Source organism: Lutra lutra, chromosome 16, assembly GCF_902655055.1.
Source record: "Lutra lutra chromosome 16, mLutLut1.2, whole genome shotgun sequence".
Taxonomy (NCBI): domain Eukaryota; kingdom Metazoa; phylum Chordata; class Mammalia; order Carnivora; family Mustelidae; genus Lutra; species Lutra lutra.
The window spans coordinates 51,352,254-51,375,329 of NC_062293.1; the positions used below are offsets into that span (position 1 = coordinate 51,352,254).

The window sequence follows — 23,076 nt, forward strand, 5'->3', positions numbered from 1 at the left end:
AGGCGAGCTCTGCCTGACCGGTGGGATGCCCAGGGTTCGGGACCAGGAGGCCCAAAAGCTTCAGGTCCTCAACGCGCCCAGCTGTTGGTGGAACGGCTGGGGCGTGGTTGGGGGGGACTGGCGAGTGCCCGGGGCAGAGTCGGGTCCCAGTCTCCTGGGCGATCCGGGCTCGGCTGGCGCCGCGCCGGTTGGCAGACAGTGCAACTGCTGGGGACACACCCACGGAGTTGGAGCCCAAGGGAAAGTTGGGGAACTTGACTTTGCCGGAGAGCGCCACCACACGACGCTTTGGGGACCACGGCCCTTGCCCCCGCGGGCGCTGCCGAGCCCTGTGTGGCCCCGGGCGGGCGCAGAGGGGTCCACCGCCTGGGAGAAGGGGCGGTGCTCCGCCGAGGGGGTCCGAGACGGGCGGGGGCGCCAGCCAATGGGCGTCTCCGCCTCCCCGCGGTCCCGCCCCCGGAATCCCGGGTCCGGGCGCGCTAGCCTGGCAGGTCAGACGCGAGTGGCGGCCGCGCCCGGCGGGGCCCACGCGGCTGCCCCGCGCCCAGCGAGGCCCGAGTAGGCGACACAGGGGCTGGGTCGGCCCGGCCATGCCGCTGGAGACAGAAGACGCGCTGTACGTGGCGCTGGAGCTGGCCATCGCCGCGCTGTCGGTGGCTGGCAACGTGCTGGTGTGCGCCGCGGTGGGCACGTCGAGCGCGCTGCAGACGCCCACCAACTACTTCCTGGTGTCGCTGGCCGCGGCCGACGTGGCCGTGGGGCTGTTCGCCATCCCCTTTGCCATCACCATCAGCCTGGGCTTCTGCACCGACTTCCACAGCTGCCTCTTCCTCGCCTGCTTCGTGCTCGTACTCACGCAGAGTTCCATCTTCAGCCTCTTAGCCGTGGCCGTCGACAGGTACCTGGCCATCCGCGTCCCGCTCAGGTGAGGCGCGCGGCGTCCCCGACCCCGGGGCTCCGTCGAAGCCCCGCAGAGGAGCTCGAGCTCCAGGCCCAGGTTGCTGGGCGGCACGCGCGGGGCGCTCCAAGCTCCGGTTCCTAGCCTGGAGGACGCCGGGCATTTCCAGAGACACGTGCGCCCGGGCTTCCCAGACCCTCTCGGTACCTGGGGCCAGCTCCCCCGGATGCTCCCCCGGATACGCACGTGGTTTTAAGGGGCTCTGCGTAGGGACGGCTCTAGGAGTTCTGCGGAGTGTGGTCTCTGGTCGCCGGCCCGCGGAGGAAACTTTGGGGAAAGCACCATCCCCAGCGGGCAGGCGGGGCCAGGGCGCAGGAGGTTCGGTGATGCTATCTCCTCCTCTGTGGCGAAAACGGTTTCCTCCCCCGCGCCGCCCGCGACCGAGGCTCGGGTCCAGAGCAGCGGCGGAACGCGCTCCCTGAATGCTGGGGGTCGGGAGGCCGGGGAGGTCCCAGGACGCTGGGACTTCGCATTGTCTCAATGGACACTACTCAAGACCCAACTTCAGAATGTACTTGCCACGAAACGAGGGACAGGCCGACCCGGGAGTAGGGTGGGGCGGGAGGAGGACCCAGCTAACGCTAGGGAACGTTAGAAACATCCATGCCTTCATGCTGAACGGTGACCCAAATCACCTCCGGATACTCTCTCTTTTTTTTTTTTTTTTAAAGATTTTACTTATTTATTTGACAGCGATCACAAATAGGCAGAAAGGCAGGCAGAGAGAGAGGAAGGGAAGCAGGCTCCCCGCTGAGCAGAGAGCCTGATGCGGGCTGGATCCCAGGACTCTGGGATCATGACCTGAGCCGAAGGCAGAGGCTTTAACCCCCTGAGCCACCCAGGCGCCCCTGGATACTCTTTTTTAAAGAGTCAGAGTGCTGCCGGGTTGGCCAGTGGGCACAGCCTCCGATCCCCATGCCTGTTGTGTACCCTTGTTTACCCTCCACTGCCCTGTCCCAGCAGGCTGGGGAAGTGCCAGCAGGATTTCAGAAAACCCCAGGATTTATGGGTGGTCTCTTCCGCCCAGTGAGAAGATGTAGATGGCGGGGGGGGGGGGGGGGGGGGGGGGGGGGGGGGGGAGCAGTCAGCGAGGGGTAGGGGTGTCAGAGGGGAGGGTGAGAAGCCCCCCTGTTGTAGCTGATGATGGAATTCAGTCAAACACTTGAGAGCAGGAGTATCCGGGAACCTCAGGGCCAACTGATATTATTTACTGCCTATCCTGACTGGGCCCTTTCGGCATTTCTGAGTTGGGTGAGCTTTGGGTTTCTTTGGTTTTGGAGCTGGGAAGGGAAACTGAGTCACAGGAGCAGGAGGGAAGGGAATGAATTTATTGGGTACCAACTGTGTGCCAAGTCTGAAAAGCGGTTTATATTATCCTTTTATTCTTTCATTCTTTTAAAAAAAAATTTTTTTTAAGATTTTATTTATTTTTGACAGAGAAAGAGAGTGAGAGAGGGAACACAAGCAGGGGGAGTGGGAGCCAAGCAGGGAGCCTGATGTGGGGCCCGATCTCAGGACCCTGGGATCATGACCTGAGCTGAAGGCAGACGCTTAATGACTGAGCCACCCAGGCGCCCTTATCCTTTCATTCTTGCTGTAATTCAGAGGATAGGTACTGGTACCTGCGTCTTATAGATAAGAGGGGTGGTGGCTCTGGCAGATTAGTCTTGCTCAGGGTGATGCGTCTGGAATGAGTGTCAGAGCCAGGACTGGCGCTCAGAGTTGGCACCGTATTCCCGCTGTGCCATTAGGCTGTCTTACAGGGCTGTGTGTGGCATCCGTGTTTGGGATGTGGCTAGAAAGCACATTGCCGTTTCCGGAAGCAGGATTTGTCTGCAGTCAGTTGGTGGTTGTAAGGGAAATGTGTTTGAGGGCATTGGCCGGGAGAAGGCTCCTAGAAGCTTTTTAAGCGGGCAGACACGTTGAACGTGGTAGTTGTGGGTTGTGTCCTGGGTCTCAGTGGGAACAGGAACCTCCTGCTCAGCTGGACTGGGGTCCCATCTGTGTTTCTGGGCCTTTCCACCTGCTGCTGCCCTTGGCATTGGACCAGGAGGCCTCATGCATCCCATTAGATGACAAAACCCTGAGATTTCCAAGGCTTGGGGCAGCATGGTACAGCCTCTTAGGGGTCCCCTTTCTGCCTCTTGGTCTTCATGTTGGTGACTTGATGGCCTTTGGGCCTGTTTGCATCCCGCAGGCAGTCAGCCACGGGCTCCCAGCCCGAGTTGCCCGTTTAACAGAAGCCCCTTGGCTTTGCTTCAGGCTGAGGCCCAGAGAGACCCCAGCTCACCAGGAGTTACTGGTAGAGTCCCTTGTGCCCCGCGAGCAGGAAGTTCCATAAAAGTTGAAATCTGTTAGTTCTTGTCCTGGTTTGTGTTGGGCAGGGACTTGCAAAAAAATGGGTGTGGGTGTGTTAAGGGGGAAGAAATGTGAACCACAGGCCCCTAACTTCTCCTTTGCATTTGCCAAGGGCAGGAGGGGAGATGCAGGTGTAGGATGGAAGGAATGGTCAGTTGGGAGGAGAGCTCATCCCGTTGCTGGTCTCCTGGTAGGTCCACGAGAGTTCAGAGGTCTGGAAGAAGTGTGTGCCAGCAGCCTCATCTCCCGCCCCAGGAAGTTTCTGGCATCTGACCTGTCCCTGGCACTAGCCCCCACCCTGGTGGGGTGGAGAACGTGCAGGTTCTCAGGGCTCCTGAGTCCTGCGGGGAGGATCCCTCAGCTATTAGCACTTCCTGCTTCTGGAGAATAAGGCCCCTCTGAGCAGGCCCAAAGGGATTACAGGGCCCTACTGGGCCCTACTGAGTCAGAATCTCCGGGGTGCTGTGTAGGGGGGCAGATTCCAGTGGCAGGATCTTTAACTGGGGAACTGGCAAGTCCTTGGACTTGCCCTTGGTTCCACCCAGGTCATGGGTGTGGCAGGCTCCACCAGCATCCCTGCCCCAGGGCTCTGAGTGTGAGGCCTGATGGGTCAGCCTGCTGTAAGCACAGCCCAGGGACCCCAGGTCCCACCTGCCACCCGGTTGCCAAGGTGTTTAGTGACATCACGGAGATCACAGTGCAGAGGGAAAGGGCAGCCCCAAGGTGATGCTGGGCACAAACATGACAACTTTGGCGGGACTTGAAAAGGAAGAGGTCTGCGCACACCAGGCACTGTTCCGGGCCTTCAGAGTGAAGGGTGTCCACATACAGAAGAAAGGCCACTTCCTCTAGTTCAAGTCCACGCAGTTCTGAGGCTGGCCCTGGTGGAGCCAACCTGCTGCAGTCATGGGGGGCAGCACACAGCCAAGCTGGGAGGGCAGGCTCCCCTGCCCGGATGTGTGTGGGGGTTGCCCTCAGCTGCTCCCCCCACCCCCACACTTCATCCTCTGTTCATTTCTGGCAGGAGCATTTCCTCCTCCCTAATCTAATCCTGTTCCCCTTAGGGCCACAACCCCCTCTGAGCTGTGGGGGTGCGGGGGGGGGGTGACTTTGATTCACCTCTGTCTGGGGGCCTTCCTGACCCTGCTCCAGGGGTGTCAAGTCTCGAGTCTCAGCCAGTGGTTTTTCCCAGTGGAGCTGAAGGAGGGTGTTTTCCTGGGCGTGCTCAGGGAAGGGGGCGTGGCGAGTCTGTCTGTTCTGACCCTGGACCCTGACCCTGGGGTCAGCCTCTGTTCCCTTTTGCCACCTGAAGGCCTTTTCTCGGTGCCATCCATGGCCGGTCTGGGAGGTAGCTGTTGAAGATGTCTTAGCAAGACTGTGCCTTGGGTGACAATGTGGCTGGCACTGCGCCTCCCTTAGTTGACCAAGCTATAGGGTAGGAGCTGGCAGAGGATTCTGAGTGTTTTTGCAGAACCTTTTTTTTTTTTAAACGGACCTACAAATCCCATGGGAGACTCCTCTGCTGGTCCTTCCTTCTTTCGCTTCCAGACATTTCCCATGGCCTTGGGTTGAGTGGTGGCCCTCTGAAAGGTGTCCCAGAACCCGCGAACGTTACCTGATGTGGGAAAGGTATGAATATTATTTTCCCTGGATCTTGAGAGGAAGACTTTGTCCCGGATTATCACTCTGGTGGCCCCTGAACGCCGTCACATCCTTAGAAGACCCACAGAGCTACAGAGAGGGAGGACGAGGTTGTGAACATGGAGGGGGGCCCGGAGGGACACAGCCATGGCCGAGGGATGCTGGGAGCAGCCAGCAGCAGCGGGAGAAGCCTGGGGTGGCTTGGAGCCTCTGGTGGGGAGGGAAACCATCTGTAGGGGCGGATGCCCTGAAATCCACTCTCCGCTCCGCTGTAGCCATTCTCCAGAATGCTGCCAGATGGGGGATTGGAGCCTTAAATTGGATCGCCTCGGCCCCCTGCCCGACGCCCTGCCATGGCGCCTCCGAGTAAGATGCCAGTGTGGTCTCCGGGAACTCAGGGCGCTGCACAAGCTGGCTTCTGCCCACCCCGTTTGTCCCCTCCCTGCCTCGCCCACCACAGCCCCACGGGGCCAGCTCTTTTCCCCGCCCAGTGTGAAGAGGCTTCTTGTGGCCACTGGCTGCATTTATCACAGACTCTCAAGCCCTAAAGTAGGTCTTTACCTGGTCACGGGTGATGGTCTTTTCCTGCCCCAAGCATGAGCTCTTTGACTCCCGGGAGGGGCTTGTTCTTAAATTCCAGGTCACAGTACTGGGCCCGGTGCCCAGCATGGGGGAGGCACCGGTATTTTGGGTGCACATGTGAGTGACCATGAAGAGTGTGTTGGGGGAGGGTCCCAGGTGGCAGATGCCGGTAATGGGCAGAGCTGTCTGGTGAAATGATGTCAGAAAAAGGATGGTCCGATAAGTTTTAGTGGAGAAAAGGGGGGAAGCCACCCTCTGAAGGGCTCTCATGGGCCTGAGGGAGAACGGGGAGGAGAGGCGCTTAGAAAGCCAGTAGGTGCCGTGGGCGAGGGCCCCTCCCGGGACAGCAGCACATATAGTCCTGTGACCAGCCTCTTATCTACAGAAGGGAACATGGCTCTCAGGACTGGCGGGAAAGTCACCCAGGACTGGGGCAGGACTTGGGTGCTCCTCTGCCATTGTGAACCCTCCACTGCCCGTGTGTACCCCTCATCAGCCCTGAGCTGTGACTTTAAACCAGCAGCAGGTGCAACATTTGTCCGAGTCTGAGCCCATGTCCCCAGTTTGGCTATTGTGGACATTTGCTGCTATAAGCATTCGGGTGCACGTGTCCCTTCAGATCACTACGTTTGTATCTTTGGGGAAATACCCAGTAGTGCGATTGCTGGGTCGTAGGATAGCTCTATTTTCAACTTTTTGAGGAACCTCCATGCTGTTTTCCAGAGTGGTTGCACCAGCTTGCATTCCCACCAACAGTGTAGGGGGGTTCCCCTTTCTCCACATCCTCGCCAGCATCTGTCATTTCCTGACTTGTTAGTTTTAGCCATTCTGACTGGTGTGAGGTGGTATCTCATTGTGGTTTTGATTTGTATTTCCCTGATGCCGAGTGATGTGGAGCACTTTTTCACGTTTCTATTGGCCATCTGGATGTCTTCTTTGCAGAAATGTCTGTTCATGTCCTCTGCCCATTTCTTGATCGGATTATTTGTTCTTTGGGTGTTGAGTTTGGTAAGTTCTTTATAGATTTTGGATACTAGTCTTTTATCTGATCTGTCCTTTGCAAATATCTTCTCCCATTCTGCTGGTTGTTACTTGGTTTTTATTGACTGTTTCCTTTGCTGTGCTAAAGCTTTTTATCTTGATGAAATCCCAATAGTTCATTTTTGCTCTTGCTTCCCTTGCCATTGGAGACATGTCTAGCAAGAAGTTGCTGTGGCCGAGGTCACAGAGGGTGCTCCTGAGTTCTGCTCCAGGATTTGGATGGATTCCTGTCTCCCATTTAGGTCTTTCATCCACTTTGAGTCTATTTTTGTGTGTGGTGTAAGGAAATGGTCCAGTTTCATTCTTCTGCCTGTGGCTGTCCAGTTTTCCCAACACCATTTGTTGAAGAGACTTTTTTCCATTGGACATTCTTTCCTGCTTTGTTGAAGATCAGTTGACCTTAGAGTTGAGGGTCCATTTCTCGGCTCTGTATTCTGTTCCATTGATCTATGTGTCTGTTTTTGTGCCAGCACCATACTGTCTTGATGCTTATGGCTTCGTCACAGAGTTTGAAGTCCCGAGTTGCGATGCCCTCCCCTTTGGTTTTCTTTTTCAACATAGCTGTGGCTATTCGGGGTGTTTTCTGGTTCCATACAGATTGTAGGATTATTGGTTCCAGCTCTGTGAAAAAAGGTGATTGTATTTTTTTTTTTTTTAAGATTTTATTTATTTATTTGACAGACAGAGATCACAAGCAGGCAGAGAGGCAGGCAGAGAGAGAGGAGGAAGCAGGCTCCCTGCTGAGCAGAGAGCCCGATGCGGGGCTCGATCCCAGGACTCCGAGACCATGACCTGAGCCGAAGGCAGAGGCTTAACCCACTGAGCCACCCAGGCGCCCCAGGTGATTGTATTTTGATAGGGATTGCACTGAATGTGTAGATTGCTCTAGGTAGTGTAGACATTTTCACAATATTTGTTCTTCCAATCCATGAGCATGGAACGTTTTTCCATTTCTTTGTGTCTTCCTCAATAAACCAACCAAAGAAGGAGAGGATCTGTGCTCAGAAAACTATCTAAAACGCTTGATCATTTCCTTATTTCCCCTTTCTCTGTTCTTTCCTTCTGGGGGTTGTAACCTAAGGCTCCTTCCCATTCTCATGGACTTCCCCTCCTTGAGTGATCTTTGTGTCTTAAAAATTCTCTTGCATACGAGTTTTCAACACTATAGCTTTTTAGTCTCCTCTGCCAGAATTCCTTGACTTTCCCTCCCTAGTTTCCCTATTTTTTTTTAATTTTAGCATTCATATTTTTACTTTTGATTTGAGATTGACAATTTTTGAGTTGGCTTTGAAAAACCTTTTTTCAAAAGGTTTTGGAGTCATGTAGTTCAGACTCCTTCACGTGGCACAAAGTATATGTCATCAGAACCTCCTCCCACCCCCCTCCTCTGTTGTGAGGTCTCATGCTGCAGCTTGGGGAGAGGGTGGAGGCCGAAGGGGGTCCACGCTGCAGGCGTGGAGATGGGAGGACAATGGCAGGAAGTGAGTGCGACAGCCCCCAAAGCTGGTCCACAGGCAGTTTTCCCCTGATTTCCGTTCCTCTCGTACATCCCATTCGGGTACCTGCATGCTGCGGGGTTGGAGCCTCTCTTCCTGGCCCTCTCTGCTTCTGATGTAGGGCCCTGCCCATCCTGATGATCCTGCCTGCCTTCTGCTTTCCAGAAGCTCCTTAAAATCTCTGGTTTGTGGATATCACCCTCCATTTCTATTTTTAGGATTGTTATGAATTATTTTCCTTCTGTGTTTCTCTGTCTTGTAAATGGGATTTTCTGAGAAGTGAAAATTAAGTGGAACCTGGAACCTGAGGGCCTCTCCTTCGGCTCGGGTTGTGATCCTGGGGTCCTGGGATCGAGCCCCGCATTGGGCTCTCTGCTCTGTGGGGAGCCTGTTTCCTCCTCTCTCTCTCTCTGCCTGCTTGTGATCTCTGTCTGTAAAAAAAAAAAAAAAAAAAAAACAGACCCTCTGGCGGATAGCACGGGGGATGGCTGGAGGGCGACAGGATTGTGCAGGGTTGCCCTCTGTCCTATAGGCACCAAGGAAGAAGGCATGACCAGGGCGGAGGCCGTGGAGACGGAGGCAGAGTCTAGAGATATGTGAGATGTGTAAACTCTGAACTTCTGCACTGGGGAAGGTTGCCAAGAGGTCTGGCAGAGTAATCACAGGTGAAGCCACATCACCAAGAGACCAGGACAAGAAAGAATCCTAAGAACCAGATATGGGACCTGGGACCCTAGTTCGCGAACAAGGACCAGAGGTGGGGTGGGTGGGGGCCGGGCAGGCTGGGACTCGGAGTCAGCCTGCGGGATTGCGGTGGAGCTGTTGACCGTGCACACTGAGATGCTTGGGGCGAGAAGATGGGATCTTGGGGAACAGGTTCTGGAGGTCTTGCTGTCTTGGTTGGATGTTGGGCATGAGGAGAAGGGTGGAGTCCGGGGTGACCTCAAGGTTCCTGGGCAGCTGGGTGGCCCCGTTCCCCGACACGCAGGGGCTTCGGGAAAGCGCATAGGTTATGGTCGAGCGGTACAGGAGGTGGCTGAGCATGGAGCCTGGGGAGTCTGGGCCAGGCGGCCCTTCTGCCTGGCTCTGGACCCGGCTCCTCCGGCTTTGTGTGGGGTCCCGCCGGTGCGGTCCCCCAGCCTCTGGCAGGGCAGCTGCCTCTGTAGGCTCTCTCCCTTGCTAAACAGATTCACGCTCCTCGCCCTGCTGAACCTCACCTTCTGTGGTTTAGTGACTGTTTTGCTCCAGTCCTAGTCCTGCCACCCACGGACTTCCCGGAGCAGCTTTCTGCCGATGACATCTTGATTTCCAATGCTCATTTCAATACCGCTGTCAAATCTGCTCTTTTCTTCTAATTAAAAAATTGGGGGGAGGGACACCTGGGTGGCTCAGTCAGTTGAGCGTCTGCCTTCGGCTCAGGTCATGATCCCGGAGTCCTGGGATCAAGCCCCTCATCGGGCTTCCTGCTCAGTGAAGAGTCTGCTTCTCCCTCTGTCCCTCCCCCCTGCTCATGCCCTCTCTCTCTCTCTCTCTCAGATAAATAAAATCTTTAGAAAAACTAAAGGAAAAGGTTTCCTATAAAATTTAAGTCAATAATTTTTTTTTAAAGATTTATTTATTTGACAGAGATCACAAGTTGGCAGAGGGGCAGGCAGAGAGAGAGGGGGAAGCAGGCTCCCTGCGGAGCAGAGAGCCCAATGCGGGGCTTGATCCCAGGACCCTGGGATCATGACCTGAGCCGAAGGCAGAGGCTTAACCCACTGAGCCACCTAGGCACCCTAAGTCAATAAATTTTTACTTAAGGAATTTTATATGTGACTCTTCCACTGCCAATCACCTAAATTCCTCCAGTCAGAATCATGATCTTCAAAATAGCCCTTTTAGAAAGAACTTTTGGGGCACCTGAGTGGCTCAGTCGGTTACGTGTCCGACTCTTGATTTTGGCTCGGGCCATGATCTTGGGGTCATGGGATTGAGCCCCATGTTGGGCTCTGCCCCAAGCGTGGAGCCTTCTTGAGGTTCTTTCTCCTTCCCTGTGTGCCTCCCCCTGCTTGTGCATGCTCTCTAGCTCTAATGAATGAATGAATGAATGAATGTTTTGTTTAGTCCACGGTTGTCACTGTCAGTCCACACAATTCTTTCACTTGGGCTGCTTCGATCTCCACTTGAATGTGGACGTACTTCAGAAATTCCCCACCTGTAACCTTTGGGACCCACTTTTTTGACTTCAGGGTCACGTTTAGGTAGAGTAGATGGCTCTGCCTGGTTCTCTATGTCAAGACACCCCCTAGACTGTCACATCCTAGAACTGCACAGATTGTAGGGATCCAGCAGTGCCTGGGGTTTAAATAGTGTGACTGTTAGGTCTTTCATGGTTTTCGACGATCGAAGTCCTGTAGTTCTTTCCCACATATCTAACACATAGTTCTGCGAATAGCGGAGACCACACGAATTCTGTACGAGGCCTTCCCAGCGATGCAGGTCTGCAGAGAAGGCCCCATCAGGATAGACCTCAGCTGCTTTCTTTCTTTCTTTGTTATTTAACATAAAGAACTTTAAAGCTTTATTGACAGATGTTACGGAACAGGTCCTCTCAGTTGCATTTTGCAACGCACCCCTGACCTTGGGTTTCTTAAATCCTTCCCCAGTCACTTTGGTGCTATCAAGTCTACCATCTACTTTCCTGTCTGGTCTCTCTGCTTCCAGGCTTGCCCTCCTGGCCCTGCTAGCGGTCTTTCTAAAATGAAAACCTGACTGCCCCTCCTTCCTTACCTAATACTCCCAGTGCCTTACTATAAGTTCCAGTGCTCTCACTGGGTGAATACTGTCTACCTGATGTTATGTCCGTTTGGATCTGTCACGTGAGAAGGTGGGCCATCTCCATGTGTCCCACTGTTGGCGTGTCAGCTCTGATCACTTGGTTACAGCTGTGTCTGCCAGTGCTCGTCACTGTAAGTGTATGTTTTCCCAGTGAGGACTCTTGCCGGAGTCCACTATTACCATGTAAAATGGCACTTTTCTTTCTCTTCATGCCATCTGTATCAACTGGCATCCTTCATTTAAAAAAAAAAAAAAGTTTTACCTTCTCCCTGTTCCTCCTTAAAAATTATTTTTTAAAATATCAGAATGACTGCCTTCTTAGCGCAGTAGGCAGCGCGTCAGTCTCATAAAATATCAGAATGGACATTTTAATGGGATTTTATTTTCACTCAATGTGTTCTAATCCTTTTGTGTTTTTCATTTTGATGCCCAAAATGAGCCAGTGGGAGCCCACTCAAGTTCACTTCTAGAAGTGTTCCCCTCAATTTTTTTGAGCACTTCCGTACTTTCTGTCACAGAAAGGTTTTTCAAGCCCACATTGTATTTTCTGGCTTTGGAATCAGGCATTTCCCCATGGAGCCCTGTTTCCTTTCAGTGGAGAATGGTATTTAGAAACCAAGATTTGGGTCGGTGTGCTCACTGCCACCAGAGCGTCCTTTCTTCTAGGCCCTCACAGTGGAAGAAGTAGGAGATATTCCCTTTTTTGAATAATGAGTTGGAAGAACTCTTGCTTACAGGAGAATGCCATCTAATTAATGAGTAGGAATGCTTGCGTTAAGCAAATCATTTGGCAACTATCATAGTAATAACTCGTTCAGGCAAGAATCCATAGCTGCTCAAACTCATTGGTGAAAGTCTGACGAGGAGCGAGATATGTAGTCTCGAAGTATCTGTTCCAAGATAGCTGCTAATTACAAAGGGACACATGGTTACAGTGGAGAAATCTGGCAGACGCCACTGTAACGAGGTGATCCAAGCTAACATCACCAGGAATGGGATACACCGATGTTACGTGCTTCCTGACGTCCATATAGAGGCTGATGCTTTTGACAATTAATGTGCTATCTGTAGCAGTGTGTTTCAACCCTAGCCATAGGACGATACTTTATGGGGGTCCTTTTTTAATTCTTTGGTTTGGTTTCAGATGGGGACCCCTTCTCTTGGGGGGCTCTTATTTCATTTGAAAATCAGAGTCTGGAGCCCAGCAACCACGGGCTGTCCCTGAGTCCTCTTGGATACCTGAAAACCAAAATGTTCCCAAAAAAACAGCCTCCAAGGTGACCTCTGGGAGACCCGGTCCTGGTCCCCATCTTTAATCTCAGTGGGTTTGAATCTCTGTCAGACCGCGGTAGACTGTCTTCTGGCCATAGGAAGCTGGTGGGGAGTGCTGACAGCTCTCTTTGTGGCCACCTGCATTCTTCCTCCATTGTTCTTGGGTCACTGCGAAGGACAGCTGAGATTCTTTCCAGCCACCCGTACATTCAGCAGTGGCCATCTCCACCCCTGGGTTCAGACATATCCGAACCTGTTAGAATAGATGACAGAGCTGCTTCCCACCCCGCCCCTGCCCCAAGAGCCAGAGCTGCTGAGGGTCCTGGCCTCCTCAGGAGGTAGGCTCTGGGGACCACAGCTGTCACCTGGCAGGTGGCCAGGCACTGTCCTTACATCGGGCTGCCCCCCACACTAGAGCTAGGACTGTCGCAGATGGTGGGGACAAGGCAGATAACCCTTCATACATTTACCGCAAATGGGCACCGAGGGACCTTCCTGCTCATAGACCCGAAGTTCATGTACACAGAACCAAATGGTGTCTACCCTTTTCGTGTAAGAATGGTTTTTACGTGTTTCTCAGATCTTTGATAGAATTCGTAGGTGAAGTCAGCTGGGTCTTTAGTGTTCTTCGTGGGAAGCTTCAATGGCTATGGATTCTACTTCTTTAATACAGACAGCGCCATTCCAATTCTCTGGTTTTCTGTCCATGACCACTTTTCACAAACCCTTTTCGTTTGGTTCCGTGAGCAGGGAGATGGCCCTCTCTGCAGGTGGCCTCTCAGAAACCGGGGGGCTGAAGCCGAAGCAGGGCTTGTTCCCGTGCCCCCTGCCCTGAACTTGGAGGAGAGACCAGAGTCCCAGTCTCTCCTCCAAGTTCAGGCTCCTGCTGAGCACTCGTGTGCCTGGCCCACGGGGCGGGGGGGGGGGGGCAGTGGATTCGGCTGTGAACAAGGCAGAGGCTTGCCGTTAAGGAGCGTGTGCTTCGGTGGAGGGAGACGCACGTTACGGTGATGTGGGAGTTTTGGGGAAGGGGCGCCGTGGGGATCGCGGGGTCCCCAGGGAGCACAGCGCTGTCCAGCAGGACAGATGAGTCTGCTTCCTTGTGAACCTCCATGATGGGAGCTCGTGCACATGTCATGGGTGAAGAGTGGGGGATGGTGGTCCCCATGCGGACTGCTTGGGTTCATCTGTGGTTCGGCCCTGGTGAAAGGGCTTGGGGTCGTGGGATACCCTTACAATTTTCAGCAGGAAAGGAAAGTTGTGTCGTAGGAGCTCAAAGGGGAACGAGGAGGAAGGAAAAAACCAGCAATGCCTGCGTCTGGGCCCGCTTCCTCCGAAAGCCGCCCCCGGGCTGGGGCCAGGCTGGGGCCCCCCTGCGCACCACGCCCTGCTTTGTAACAGCTCCAACCAGCTCTCACCCGCCTCGTACTGGCACTTCGTGGCCTCGCTCTAATGCAGGTTTTGCCAGAACCTCCACTAGATTTGTTGGATACGTTTTTAATATTCATTGTGGCGGCCTCCGGCCCCACCAGGCTGCCTGCCCGGGCACTCTCAGATGTTAGTGTTCTGGTTACGTTTTGTAGGTTTTGAGGGGTCCGTCCTAACCCGACTTTGATTCACGTCCTGTTACTATTCATGGGCACTTTTAGAGAATACGAAGTTTTCCTAATAATGTATATACGTATACATGCTTGAAGGCAGAAATGTCTATATTATAGAGGAATACAGTTTGCGATCTGGACAGAATATAAAGAAAACAGTCCCTAAACAAACAGTAAACAATTTAAGAACCGACGACAACTCCATGCGCATCTCCCTAGAGCTCTGGGTCCATAAGGTGCTCTGAACACCTTCTCCCTGTGCTCAGAGCCCGGCAGTGTGGGGGATGGGTTCTGTGGTCACTTCTGTCCCCATTTCTCAGATGCCAGAGCGCAGACTCCGTACAGCCCGCAGCCAGTGCCCAGGGCAGTCGCTCAAGGGCATCAGCTGATCTCCACCCCCCGGAGCCGGGAATCCTGATTTCCAAGGCTGAGAAGGCAGTGGCCTGGTCTGAGCAGAGGGCGGCCCAGCACAGAGGGAGTAGACCCTGCCCCAGAAATAGGCCAGCCCTTGTTCTGCAGAACTTGGCGAATCTGCCTTGCATTATGTAACCTTAGTGGCCACACTGTTCCCTTTGTTGAGTCCCTCCGTGTGACCGATTTTCTGTCAATCTCCTTAGCTAATGAGCCCCTTCGAGGGAGAATGGGTGGGTCACAGCCCAGCCTCCCTTCCAGCAGAGCAGCATAGCTGCTTTCCAGAGCGTGGCCTTTCCCAGAACACCCCTTTTGTGCAGGAGAGAATCGCTCCTGCTTGTTCGGAATACTAAAGCTGCTCACGCTTCCTTCAGTTGTCGCTGCATTTTACTGACACCTCCCACTTTTGGGGCTGATGTCCATCTTCCTTGGCCTTACTCTTGTGCTCGGTGCCCCCCACAGCCGGGCAGAGACTGGTATAGGGGCAGATGGAGGCAAAAACGTGATCCCTGCCTTTCGGGAATGTTTTGGGGACACACACATGCGTACACACGCACATGTTGAGGATGTTGTGGGAGACCCTGGTGCAGAGGGAGGAAAGCATGGAATCCGCAGGCTGGAGGAGGGGCCAGGGAATAGGCAGGCATTCTGGAAAATGACGAGGCCACAACAGCTGAAGTAGGAGGGGAGAGAACAGGAGGGGAGATTACTAGAGCCTTCATGAGATGCCAGGGAGCCCGGGGGTCATCCCTGGGAACATCCTGCTCAGGGCAGGGACACCTGTCAGCTCTCTCCAGCATCCACGACTGTCTCCCCCCGGGGCCTGCACCCAGGCATGGGTCTCATGGACACCATGCGCCATGATGGCTCTGGAACGCCTGTGCTAAACGTGCTTTTGTCTTTGGAGCCTTCTCATAGGTCTGGCTCTTCCTCCAGCAGAGCAAAGGAAGTCTCCGTGCTGCCATGCCCGGAGCCATGTGGCAGCTCCGGCAAGGGCAGACGTGTCCAGGGAAGAAAGAGAAGCCGTTGACCCGTGGCTGGCTGCCCCTGAGGTGGGCCTGTGGCTGAGTGACTGGCAGAGGCGGGAGCCGGGACTGGTGAGACAAGCCATCTGGTCTCGAACCGGAAAATGACTACTTTTGGCAAAACCGGAGTCAGGTTAGATAGAGTTTGTGTCCTGACTGCAGTTCAGGGCAGCAGGCCAATAACAAGCTCTCTGAGCCTCGGTTGCCATGTCAGTAAACTGGAGAGAGTCCAGCTGTGACCTGAGAGCCACGGTCTGAGCATGACGGGTAGGCTGCCTGGAGGTGGTGTCAGCAGCACAGGCTCAGTGTCACGGCTGAGGGAGCAGGTCTGCAGGTGTGGGACTCCAGAACGTTGCTCATGGGGTTCAAAGGCCACCTGAGAGGGAAAGGATCTACCAGTTGGGGGAAATGAGGGAGGAAACCTTGTTTTAGATGAAGAAAGTTTTAAAGTTTTAAGTACTCGGGGCACCCTGATGGCCCAGTCCGTTGGGCATCTGCCTGCAGCTCAGGTCATGATCCCAGGGTCCTAGGATCAAGCCCCACATTGGGCTCCCTGCTCAGCGGGGAGCCTGCGTCTCCCTCTCCTTCTGCTGGTCCCCCTGCTTGTGCTCTGCCAAATAAAAAAAAAGTAAAATCTTCAGAAAAAAATTTTCAAGTATTCTTCGCATATTAAAGATGAAAATGGAGATGTGGCTTTACTTTCCACTGTAGCCGAGTGTTTTAGGGCCTCAGAATAATTCTACACATTCTCAACCCTGCAGTGTTCTGTACATTCTCTGACTGACTGGACCCAAAGTCCCACCTCGCCTTCCCAAGCTCTCCATTCCCCCGGCCACCACCAGATCCCTGGGTCTTTTTTTTTTTTTTTTTTTTTAGATCCCTGGGTCTTCTCTGACCTCTTCTCCGGATATTCCCTCGGCCACCTGGCCTTGACCAAGGCGGCCCCCCAAGGACATGGTTTCCCTTATTTCTGCTTACACCTGGGACCTTGGGTGGGGACTCGGGCTTGAGTGCTTTCTCTTGGGTCTCTCCACTGTCCTTTCCAGAATAGTATCCTGTTCCCTCCTGCGAAAGACACGAACCTTTGATGTTCCCCTTGTCCAGACACACTGCCCCACACCTCTGCTGCCCAGCCCGGGAGTCTGCACCCTGGTCTACCTTCCTGTAAGACTTGCTCACTCCCCCTCAGCCTTGCATTTGCACGGGTCAGCCTGCACCTCGTCCTCAACAGAGGCTGTTACCCTGTCAAAACCACAGAGGCCGTCATCCCACCACGTATTTCTAGCAAGCTCCTTTGTACTCGGTGAGACACCTCCCGCGCCCCAGTGCCCCGCCCCCGCAGGGGACAGCTTTTCTTCCGTGGCTGAGTGACCGCAGCTCTTAAAGGTCTTGTAGCCACCCAGCCCTACCCCTCCCGCCCTCGCCCTGTTCTTCTTCTCTCTGCCACAGCGGCATGTCCCTCCACACGTTCCCTGGGCCACATCCTCCAACCTCCCCATATTCTCAGCCGCTTTAATAGTTTTGCCTTTTTTCTACATCTTCTCTCTCTTTCTCTTGGGATCGTTGTCATCAGGATACTGACATCCACGATTGTCTTGCTCTTAATCCCCTTGATACTGTTTCAGTATAACGAATTCGTGCATGGGATGGGACAAATCCTAGGAATCATCCTCAGTTCTCCTCTTCCTATATCCAGTCCGTTTTTCAGGACCAGCTGGTTCTCCCTCCAAAGGGCAGATCTGTCGGCACCGTCTTCGCTGTCACCCTGGTCCATGTCACCATTTTCTCTCATATGAGCCACCAAGAGAGTTTCCTAACTGATCTGTGTTTCTTCTTGGTTCCCTGAAATTCAGTCTCCATACCGTGAGCTTTACAGAACCTAAGTCAGCACCATTCCGTTGCTTAAAAATAAAACTTCCAACAGTTTCCCACTGCACTTGGAGTATCAGAATCTAGATTCCTTCCCATGGCCTATGAGCTGGCCCCTGCCTCATCTTAGGGGCCTTCCTTTCCCTTCTTTAGGAAAGGAAAATCCCTTCCTGTCTGCAAGCCTTACCATGCTGCTCAGACTAGAATGCTCTCGTCCCCACTCTTCAGATTTTTTACTCCTTTTGTGCCTTGCTCTGCCCAAGAGGCCTTCCCCAACATCTGTCCCGAGTCTTCCTGTTTTCCCTCTGATCTGCTCCATATTCATTTTGGTTTGGCCAAACTGCCCCTGATTTGTAATGACACGTTTGTGTGTCTACTTGTTTACTTTCTCCTTCGCTCGCTTTACAACCCGGGAGGGCTGTGATTATGTTTCCCGTGACTAGCGGAGCGCCCGGGCTGTAGGAAGGGCTCTGAGTGAGATAGTGAGCCAGGAGGGCAGAGAAGCTGTGTTTGGGGGCTCACAAAGGGGCGACCGGCTGCTCCCCAGATGGAATCATCTGCTTTATCTAAGTCCATGGAGCATAAAAGTGGTTTTTCACATGTGCAGGATCCAGCAGTTCTGAGTTCAGATGTAGGTGGATTCCCGCTGTTGTTCTGGACTCTGGTGGGAAGCCCACCCCTGTCATCCCTCCATGTCCAGTGTGTAATGTTGCTTTAAAAAAAAAAAGTCACATAAAATAAGCCTTAGCATAGTGTGGTGCAGGGAGCACTGGCCTGGGAGTCCCGACCTAGCTTGGGTCTCTGGGTCTTACATTGCTTTGGTTACTCAAAGGCTTTGTATCTCTGTGTCCTCATTTGTAAAATAAGGGAGTTTTGATTAGAAGAGAGAAAAGTCCCTTCCAAGTTGTATGCTTTCGGCTCCGGGATGAACAGTGGCTTAAGCAACCAAGACATTTAATGATCTCTTGAACTTGAATGTGGAGCCATGATGGTTCTACGGTTGGTGCAGGGTTCAGAAAGGTGGTCAAAGACCCGGGCCCTTTCTTTCCTTCTGCTTGGCCGTTGCTTTGTCTCCAGGCTAGCCCCTCATGGTCACAAGATGGTTGCCGCAGCTATAGGCATCAGGGCCTCTGACAGGACCGTCAAAAGCAGAAGGGGATGGGTTGGGAGAAGAGCCCTCCTCATGGGTTCTCTCTCATTTTATCAAGAAGGAAAATCTTTTCCTGGAAGTACCCTAGCATGCTTCCTTTCGTCTCATTGGCCAGAACCATCTCCTGTATCCACATCAGAGAACTTGCTTATGCCAAATACGGTTCGCCCTGGCCCCGCACTGGCTGGTGTTCAAGTGCACACAATTAAATGCAGCTGAATCCTGTAAACGACAGAACAGAAAGGGCAGGCTGTTTAGGAAGCGGCCTCCTAGATCTGGATTCCTCTGATTCTAAGTGCCTGGCTTTGAGGGAGGCTGCCTGGGCCTCCTGCGGGCACTGACGCATTCTCCGACGGAGTGATGGGTGGCAGGAACATTTTTTTTTTTTTTTTAAAGGAATGGCTGTGCGTTCCTGAATGGGGGGTGGGGAACAGAAAGGATTTAGAAATAGATGGATTTAGCGGCCCAGGGAAATTTAGCGAGGGGTAGAGCCCAGCAGGCCGTTCGTAGTAAAGGCCCCACAACCGCGCTGCCCATTGTGGAGAGCGGCCGTCACAAGGGGAGAAAGGATCAGGGGTGGCTGTCATGAGGCAAGATCTCTGTGAGCTTCTGCAGCAAACTGGGCCCGTTCTCCTGCCAGTCCAGGCCCATGGCCTTAGGTATTGCTAGTAAGTGCTCTTCTTTTAAAGCCATTGGGTAACAAGTCAGATAACAAATAAGGAATGCATTCATAATGGCCAGATCATTAAGAACCTACCAGATACACGCCAGGTCCTGGGGTACCAGTGCCAAAGGGACAAGGTGCCGGTCCTTGAGGTTGACCTTCTAGCGGAGGGGAAACCACCGGCATAGAAAAATAAGCTCTGTGCCAGGTGTGTGTCTGGGGCCAGAGAGAGGGAGTGGCCACCTCTGCCCGGGAGGTGATCCGGAAAGGAGGTGACCCTTCAAACGGGAACAGGTGTTTATCCCGTGTGGACAGCGGCGGGAGCCCTCGGGGAGCCCCGGCAGGCCCTGGCTGGGTGGGGCTGGGGCCGCGGGGTACTGTGGACCTGGGCCAAGTCCGGGCTTTCTACCTCAGGCGCGGGAAACTGGACACTGGAGAGGCAGGTCTTCAGGTAACATGTATCAAATTATTTCCCCGTTTTCTTCCCAGAGGTGTTAAGGAAAGATTTTCTCTCATTTACTCAGTACTTGACATTGAATACATATTATGGACCAATTATTAACAGCAAGCCTGATAGCTTTGCTATAAACCATATATGGACTAGTTTATGGCAAAATGTCTAAATTACATGTTGATTTCTCGCAATTTTAAACAAGATTCCAAGTTTTAGAACTACCAGAATTATTTAATATTTGCTACAGTATTTTCCTGTTTTTTGTTGTTGTTTTTTAAAGATTTTATTTATTTATTTCACACAGACAGAGATCACAAGCAGGCATGAGAGGCAGGCAGAGAGAGAGAGAGGAGGAAGCAGGCTTCCTGCAAGCAGAGAGCCCGATGTGCGGCTCGATCCCAGGACCCTGAGATCATGACCCGAGCCGAAGGCAGAGGCTTTAACCCACTGAGCCACTCAGGCACCCCAGTATTTTCCCGTTTTTATCGGTTTCACTGCTAGCAGAGAGGGGGATGTTGCCAGATGTCTTATTCTCCGGCAGTTTCCAGAGCTGACTGTTGGCACAGTCGGAGACAGACCTCTCTGTGTGTGTGGGAGGCCGGGATTCTTGCCCGGGGTGGCCCAGTAGTGCACTGGGCCCCTGGGGGCTCTGATGCTCACCTCCTCAGGCTTTTTTTTTTTTTTAATTTTATTTATTTATTTATTTTAAAGATTTTATTTATTTATTTGACAAGGAGAGAGAGATCACAAGTAGGCAGAGAGGCAGGCAGAAAGAGAGGGGGAAGCAGGCTCCCCGCCGAGCAGAGAGCCCGATGCGGGGCTCGATCCCAGGACCCTGGGATCATGACCTGAGCCGAAGCAGAGGCTCAACCCACTGAGCCACCCAGGTGCCCCTCCTCAGGCTTTTGTTCAAGTCTCACCAGATCGGTGAAACCTCCTTTGACTGACTTCTTGAAAACTCCAGTTTCTGCCGGTCCTGGTCTTCCATACTCTGCTTTTTCTTTTTTCATTCTACACCTCTCCTGCTAGCGTGCTGTATAATTTACTAGCAGATTTGTGGTTTGGGATCTCTGGTCTCCCCCTACTAGAATGTAAGTGCTTTCTAAGCAGGGATCTTCGCTGTTCTTCGCTGGTGCGGCTCAGCACCTAGAACAGTGCCTTACAGAAGACCCAGACCCACAGCTTGGGATGTGGGTCATTAGAAAGCACCCCCGAAGACTCTCCACTTGTTCTCACTGACCAGGATCCGTCACTCAGCAGAGCTGAGCTAGGAAGTCAAGGATGAAACTCTGAGCTTGTTAGAGCGAAGTTGTTCATACCTATTTGGAGGTCTTCATGTTGGGGGTAAAAGGCTGCTGCCCTCTGAGGGCGGCCCTAAAGGTTGCTGGGATGAGGACCACGGAACAAAGCAGAGGTGGGGTCTTGGGCTCTGGCGACAGTTCTGTGCGCTGACGATAACGGGTGCCATTCTTTTGAGCAGATATAAGAGTCTGGTCACTGGGACTCGAGCGAGAAGAGTCATCGCTGTCCTCTGGGTCCTCGCCTTTGGTATCGGACTGACCCCGTTCCTGGGGTGGAACAGTAAGAACACTGCTGCCAACTGCACGGAGCCCTGGGATGGAGCCACAAACGCAAGCTGTTGCCTCGTGCGGTGCCTGTTTGAGAACGTGGTCCCCATGAGCTACATGGTGTACTTCAACTTCTTCGGGTGTGTCCTGCCCCCGCTGCTCATCATGCTGGTGATCTACATCAGGATCTTCCTGGAGGCCTGCAGGCAGCTGCAGCGCACGGAGCTGATGGACCACTCTAGGACCGTCATCCAGCGGGAGATCCACGCCGCCAAGTCCCTGGCCATGATCGTTGGGATCTTTGCTCTCTGCTGGCTGCCAGTACATGCCATCAACTGTGTCACCTTCTTTCAGCCAGCCAAGTCTAAGGCTAAGCCCAAGTGGGTAATGAACACAGCCATTCTCTTGTCACATGCCAACTCGGTGGTCAATCCCGTTGTCTATGCCTATCGGAACCGGGACTTCCGCTACACTTTTCACAAAATCATCTCCAGGTACGTTCTCTGCCAGACGGATGTCCTCAAGAGCGGGAATGGGCAGGCAGGGGCACAGCCAGCCCTTGATGTGGGCCTATGACCTAGGGCCCGGCCTCTTCAGGAAGGCACACATTCTAAATAAACAAAGGGACGGGACCTGACTGGCTCATTCCTATTTTTAAAGACAGCGACACCGTGTTCGGGCACGGGCCACCTCTCTTTTGAGTGACCACATACCTAGCTAATATGCACGTTATTAGTCGGCTGCAAAGGTTCACAAATGTATTTCTGGTTCGTTCTGGCTGCTGTGTGGATGATGCCAATGGCCTGGATTGTAAAAGACTGTTTCGTTTTTAAGAGTCTGCGTCTTTTCATGGTAGAACATGAAACTATTTTACTGTAAAACACTGTGAACTATTATAATACAAATTTTTTTTTAATGCAGAGGCAGTGAAAGAATAAGAGTTGGACATACTAAAAATAGATACTTGTTCCTAGGAAGGTGACCAGGAAAATTAAAAGTATAATTCTTCAGTTAACAGACTTCTATATTTATTTGGGGAAATGCTACTCTTGTAAATTCGTAAGTGGACTGTCAGTCTTTGGGAACATTGTTCTCCATGTACTGCAAACCACCCTAGAGGAAGAACTGGGGTCATGCGATCCCTCCCCTCCCAGACAGCACCTGCCCCTTCTGCCCTTAGGTAGTCACGCGTATCCCCACCAGGCTGCAGGCTGGCCACGTTCCTGGAGCCCAAGTGTGAAAATGTGAGTAAGTAAAAATCCTACATCCATGTACCTCTATTACGTGAGATAAAAATAAAACTTCACAAGTTTAGCGTGCTGCACCCCACATCCTTTCCTTTATTGTGAAGACTGCTTAAAAGGAGAAGTTCATACCCAGCTCAAGTTTCCCAAGGAGTTGAGTCTTGACAGGTTTTATCTGCGGCAACAAAGGGCTCTGCCCCACCCCCACCCCCATGGTGCCACCGGCACCCTTTCCCCACTGTGTGCTCGCCTGGCGCCGCACGTCTCCGGGGCCGGGCGTTCCCCAGGCTGTAAGATGTTTCTTCTGTTTGTTCGCGGCTGCATTTCCTTCTGCAGTAAACCCGGGAGGATGAGGACACTGCAGATTTATGAGCCCCCGCGGAGCCAGAGTGTTTGTGGCTCTCCAGGCTCCTGCTCCGGCTGGGAACAGCTTTACTAAGTTCTCCTGGTTGCGCGCGGTCTTATTTTCACGGTTATGGTCACGGCTCCTTCACTCTCTCCGGGTCCAACCGAGTCCCATCTCTTTCCCTCCTAAAACACGTCTCTTGGTAGCTCTCGGGTGTTTTTCTTCTTCAGACTGGAAACCCCTAGTAGTTTCTGGGCTTCCTTCCGGGCGGGACGTGTAGCCCCTTCCTTCCTTCGGCCTGGCGCAGGGCTCTGCGGGCAGGCAGAGCAAACCACCCCTTCCCTTGCCTACGGCACGGATGTCTAACACTACAGCCGGTGCGCACTCTGGCCCCGGCTCCGCGGACCGGCTGCAGCTCCTGGAAACGAGAGCCACGGAGGCTTCTGGTGCGCCTGTGCTTCTCCACGTCTCTCCTCTGCTTTGCTGCAGACAAACTTCTGGGTCCCGGGAAAGGGAGGAACGCCCATCTAAACTTCACCTGACCAGAGTCATCTACTATTCTAGCCTCTTAAAAAT

General features: G+C 53.2%; 1 protein-coding gene and 1 non-coding gene across 2 annotated transcripts; one reads left to right on the plus strand and one right to left on the minus strand.

Annotated features, from left to right (window-relative positions):
* The first annotated feature begins 476 nt into the window (after nucleotides 1–476).
* Nucleotides 477–22,219, plus strand: ADORA2B (adenosine A2b receptor). Its single transcript, XM_047709201.1, has 2 exons — nucleotides 477–925; nucleotides 20,823–22,219. The coding sequence occupies exons 1-2, from the start codon at nucleotides 591–593 to the stop codon at nucleotides 21,484–21,486; spliced, it is 999 nt and encodes a 332-aa protein (XP_047565157.1). The 5' UTR covers nucleotides 477–590; the 3' UTR covers nucleotides 21,487–22,219.
* On the minus strand, nucleotides 10,463–10,593 carry LOC125088254 (small nucleolar RNA SNORA18). Its single transcript, XR_007123651.1, has one exon. It is a non-coding gene; the product is annotated as a small nucleolar RNA SNORA18 (small nucleolar RNA).
* Nucleotides 22,220–23,076: the final 857 nt, after the last annotated feature.

Excerpts from the sequence above, each read along its gene's own strand:
- ADORA2B (XM_047709201.1), top strand. The coding sequence starts at position 591 with ATGCCGCTGGAGACAGAAGACGCGCTGTACGTGGCGCTGGAGCTGGCC. Across the intron at positions 926-20,822 it reads GCCATCCGCGTCCCGCTCAG|ATATAAGAGTCTGGTCACTG; the intron begins GTGAGGCGCGCG and ends TCTTTTGAGCAG.